At 55.6% G+C, this 3176-nt stretch overlaps 1 protein-coding gene across 1 annotated transcript in view; it reads right to left on the reverse strand.

The window, feature by feature from the left end:
* The window catches only part of LOC107118074 (diamine acetyltransferase 2-like), a 5047-nt gene extending 2822 nt beyond the window's left edge, over positions 1-2225 (reverse strand). The window contains exons 1-3 of the mRNA XM_015420314.1: positions 2160-2225; positions 1096-1150; positions 627-710 (exon numbers count right to left, since the gene is read on the reverse strand). Coding sequence (XP_015275800.1) covers positions 627-710; positions 1096-1150; positions 2160-2222 — 202 coding nt within the window. The 5' untranslated portion in view covers positions 2223-2225. The remainder of the gene's footprint in view (positions 1-626; positions 711-1095; positions 1151-2159) is intronic.
* Positions 2226-3176: the final 951 nt, after the last annotated feature.

Below are 3176 nucleotides of genomic sequence, written 5' to 3' on the forward strand. Positions count from 1 at the left end.
GCGGGGCTTGTTGCATGTGCCCGCCCCCTGAGCCCCTTACTGCCGGAGCTCCGCTCCTGTGCGCTCCCGCAGGAAATGACCCCTGCTCACAAGACTCCACAGCTTAGAGGGAGCATTGCTCTGGAGTAGGCCAGGAGGCGGGTGTTTCCAGTTTGAACAACACGGAGGGCAGGCTTCAGAGCAGAAAAATCTAGACCGTTGTGCTTAGCAAAGGGAGCGCTGGCTCTCAACAGCTCATGCCCCGAAAACCTTGTGGGTCTCTAAGGTGTGGTGGGACCCAAATTTAGCTAATCTGGAACATTTGCAGGAGGAGAAGAACAGGCGTTCCCCCTTCACCAGCCACTTCCCCTTCGCCGGCAACCCTCGGCTCTGTCCCCAGGGGCTTCCTGGACATATTGTTTTGGGGGGAGACTACTGCCCCTCCCCAATTGCTCTTCTTGTTTTGCAGAAAGGGGGCCCGCTGGCCATGTGGAGAGGAATCAGGGACCCTTCTGCGAGGCAGCTGCCATCCAGCAGGCGGCCCGAGGTCCTTCACGTCTGTGTGGTGGGCCAAAACCCGGCTGGTGTGGCTTCCCCCTCCCGCATGGAAGCGACATGGGTCCCGCTCCCCAGCAGCCCCTAATTACCTTCCTTGCTCTTTTGCTGTGGGGGCACCTCAGCCACGAAACACTCAAATCTTGGCTGCTTCCCAAATCCAGCCTCCTTCAGCTCTGGGGAGGAAGGAAGAAGGGGGGGGTTGTTAGTTCAGAAATCAGAAGCATCCCCTGTCCAATTGACAGTCGGTGGGGAAGAGTGCCAGGGAGAGGGGGAGGGGGGAGGGAAAGCACACCCAGCCGCTTTGGGTTGCCTACTGTTTAAGCAACCGCTGCTTGAACAGCCTCCCGACCAGGAGAGCAAGGGATCTTGCTCATCGTCCGAAACTTTGCCACCTGTGCAGTTCAAGGTAGGAGACCAGGCCAGGAAAGGAGCCAGCCAGCCCTGCACAGGAGGATCGGTGCAGAAGACCAAATACGGGAGACTCACACAGACCCCTCCAGTCCCGGCAAAAGGTTCACACAGGTCCAAAGGCACACACACCCCCAGACAGCCCCCTACCTTCCACGTTGGTTCTGAGCTCGTTCAGGGGAACCTTGTAAATGACCGCAATCTCCTGCAAAGCAAAGACCGTGGAGGCTCAGGGTGAGAGTGTGCAGGTATGATAACACCCATCCCGCCCCCCCCCTTCCAAATCATACATCTCCTTAGCCTCAGAGTGCCTGCTGTGGTCGCCAAGAGGGTTCTCGTTCTCTGGGCCAAGAGTGTGGTTCTTACTCAAGGCTAGCCCAGGAGATTTTGGCACTCTTTGTTCCAGATATCCAGTTTGGTGTCGTGGCTAAGTGCACATACTCTAATCTGGGAGAACCAGGTTTGATTCCCCACTCCTCCACTTGCACCTGCTGGATGACCTTGGGCAAGCCATTGTTCTGATAAGAGCTGTTCTTGCAAAAGAGCAGTTTCTGCCAGAGCTCTCTCAGCCCCACCCACCTCACAGGGTGTCTGTTGTGGGGAGGGGAAGGGAAAGGAGTTTGTAAGCCGCTCTGAGACTCCTTCGGGTAGTGAAGGGCGGGGTACAAATCCAATCTCTTCTCTTCAATCACCAGGAGCCCTGAATCCCACAGAACCTCTCCTGTAGACCCCGTTCCTTCTAGGAGAACATCTTCCCAGACGGGGCTTGTGATGGGCCAGCACAGGCAGTCTGTCTCCTCCTCTGCTCCATCATGGTCCCCTTATCCTGACTCAGTCAGTTTATTCCCCAGCAGCAAAAGAAGAAGAAATTGGATTTATCCCCTGCCCTTCATGGCCCAAGGGAGTCTCAGAGCGGCTCACAATCTCCTTTCCCTTCCCCTCCCCACAACAGACACGCTGTGAGGCAGGTGGGGCTGAGAGAGCTCTTGACACAAACTGCTCTTTTGCAAGAACAGCTCTTGTTAGAACTACGGCTTGCCCAAGGTCATCCAGCAGCTGCGAGTGGAGGAGTGGGGAATCAACCTCGGTTCTCCCAGATTAGTGTCCGTGCACTTAACCACGACACCAAACTGGCTCAAAGGGAAACGGGCCATGAATCCTGAGCTCTAGCTCTGGAAGCAGCCTCCGCCCCTGCTTTCCCTCCTCTCCCTCACCTTAATTAAGCGCATAATATCCGGGAGATCTCTGGGAGTGCAGGGGCGCACCACACAAGCCATGGCTTCCTGCTGCCTCTCTCCCTGCTGGGCTCCCTTCAGCCTTCTTAAGGGCCGGAGGATTGTGTAACCCACGCGGGTCACTCTTTGCCTCAGTGACTTCTTTGGTGGTGAGGCCAAGAGAGCTTAATAATCAAGTCAGTCTCCGGGAGGGAGGGAGCTGGCCTCTCCGGTCATATGATCTCAGGACCAAGTAGCGAAGACTGCCCCATCTGGGTTGGAAAATTCCTAGAGATTTTGGGGATGGAGCCTGGGGAGGGCAGGGGAGCCATTGACTCCACCCTCCAAAGCAGCCATCTTCTCCAGGGGGACGGTCCTCTATAGTCTAGAGGGCCATTGTAATTCTGGGGCAGCCCCAGGCCCCACCACTCCTGTAATGTATCCAGTTCTGACCGCGTGGCCGACTGGGGCTCCACGTGGTCAAGTGCAACCGTTGAGCTTCGTTTCAGGAAACAATGGACTAAGCGGATCCTAGCCCGCACCTCTCCAAGGGCTAGGTTCCTGGCCGAGATCCTATGGAACTCTCAGCCACTGTAAATAGCCTATTGCGGTGTGGGGTGTGTGTGTTTTGGGTGGTGGTTTCACAGGGGATATAAGCCGGCCTGCGAGCCGGCTAAAGTTGTCTTGTTCCTCACGAATAAAAGTACGTCAGCTGAAGTAACTCGTCTGTCTGTGTACTTTTCAACTCCACTATTTTCCCCAAATGTCCGTGTTTTTCCCGGAGCAGCTATTTTCCTCTCTAGGGATAAATCACACACAACCACAAAGTACAATGTGGCGGGAAGGAATTATGTTACGCTTCCTCTTTTAAATGGCTCGCTTCATGTCGTCTGGACTGTAGATGGGGAAATTGGACCACTCTCGGGGGCCGTAACTTAATGGTGGCAGTGCCCACAGCCCCGAAGAAAGGAATCTGGATCAGGGTTGGGGATGCTGGAGGGGGGCTCAAGCTGTTAC

The sequence above is a fragment of the Gekko japonicus genome, unplaced genomic scaffold (genome assembly GCF_001447785.1).
Source record: "Gekko japonicus isolate JY-2015 unplaced genomic scaffold, Gekko_japonicus_V1.1 scaffold336, whole genome shotgun sequence".
In the NCBI taxonomy this organism is placed as follows: Eukaryota; Metazoa; Chordata; class Lepidosauria; order Squamata; family Gekkonidae; genus Gekko; species Gekko japonicus.